The sequence below is a fragment of the Gekko japonicus genome, unplaced genomic scaffold (assembly GCF_001447785.1).
Source record: "Gekko japonicus isolate JY-2015 unplaced genomic scaffold, Gekko_japonicus_V1.1 scaffold463, whole genome shotgun sequence".
Classification (NCBI taxonomy): domain Eukaryota; kingdom Metazoa; phylum Chordata; class Lepidosauria; order Squamata; family Gekkonidae; genus Gekko; species Gekko japonicus.
Window position 1 is genome coordinate 38077 of NW_015160224.1, and position 1284 is coordinate 39360.

The 1284-nt window shown below is 56.6% G+C and overlaps 1 protein-coding gene across 1 annotated transcript in view; it reads left to right on the forward strand.

Annotated features, from left to right (window-relative positions):
* Positions 1–1047: 1047 nt before the first annotated feature.
* Positions 1048–1284, forward strand: part of TOR1B (torsin family 1, member B (torsin B)) — a 10276-nt gene continuing 10039 nt past the window's right edge. The window contains exon 1 of the mRNA XM_015411714.1: positions 1048–1265. Coding sequence (XP_015267200.1) covers positions 1064–1265 — 202 coding nt within the window. The 5' untranslated portion in view covers positions 1048–1063. The remainder of the gene's footprint in view (positions 1266–1284) is intronic.

Consider the following 1284-nt stretch of genomic DNA (forward strand, 5'->3'; position numbering starts at 1 on the left):
GTGAGCTCCCCTTCACTGGCAGTCTCCAAGCAGGGGCTGGATAAACACTGGTCAAGGATGCATTTGGCTGGTCCTGCATTGAGCAGGGGGTTGGACTAGGTGGCCCATCTGGCCCCTCCCAACTCTGTGATTCTGTCATTCCAAATTGATAAATCCCCCAAACATTAGTGGTGTGTGGCCTAACATGCAAAGGAGTTCCTGTTACAAAAAAAAAGGCCCTGGGTTTTGACAACAGACAAGGTAAACAGAACAAGAAGCAAAAGGTGGGTGTGGCTGGATGACCACACTTCTGGTAACATGGGGATGTGGCCTAATATGCTAATGAGCTGTGCTGTCAGGGGTGTGGCCCAATATGCTAATGAGTTCCTGCTGTTGGGTGTGGCCTATTATGCTAGTGAGTTCCTGCTGGGCTTTTTCTACAAAAAGAGCCCTGGCGGCCCAAGCTAAACCGGTTGAGCCTAGAGGCTAAGCAAATGAGCTGGGATCTCTGCCAATGTTCCCTCTAAGCTGTGGAGTCTTGTGAGCAAAAATTCTACTTTGTGAGCTACTGGCATTAAAGTTGTGAGCAAGCAATTTGGCTACTACATAAATTAGTTTCCTCTAGAGCCATCCTTCCTGAGCTGAGACAAAAATGTGTGAGCCGGAGGCTAAAAAACTGTGAGCCAGCTCACACTAACTCAGCTTAGAGGGAACACTGATCTGCTGGTTTAAACGTTACCTGTTTGGTGGCCTCAGCACCAATGCTCCCTCTAAGCTGTGGAGTCTCGTGCGCAAAACCTCTACTTCGTGATCTCCTGGCTGGCATGAAAGCTGCGAGGCAGCAAGCAATCTTGGCTGCTGCATAAATGAGCTTGCTCGGGTGCCATCCTTCCTGAACTAAGACGAACGTGCGTGAGCCGGAGGCTTAGAAACGGTGAGCTAGGCTCACGCTTACTCAGCTGAGAGGGAACACCAGCTCCTGGGGGGGGCTGCCCTCAGCCAAGATGGCCGCCGGGCGGAAGTGTCGCGGGGGCGGCCGGGAGGTGTAGTCCGCGCTCCCCCGGGTGGCCCCTCCGAGTCCGCCATGCAGCCGCCGGCGGGGGGGCTCCTGCTGCTGGTGCCGCTGCTGGCCGGGGGGCCGCCGCGGTCGGCTGCGCTGGAGCCCATCAGCGTGGGCATCGCCATCGGGGCGGCCTCGGCGCTCACCGGCTACCTCTCCTACCCCGGCTTCTACTGCGGCTTCATGGAGTGCTGCCCCGGCGAGCGGGACCGGCCCAACGGGACCGGTACCGGCTTCTTTTGGGG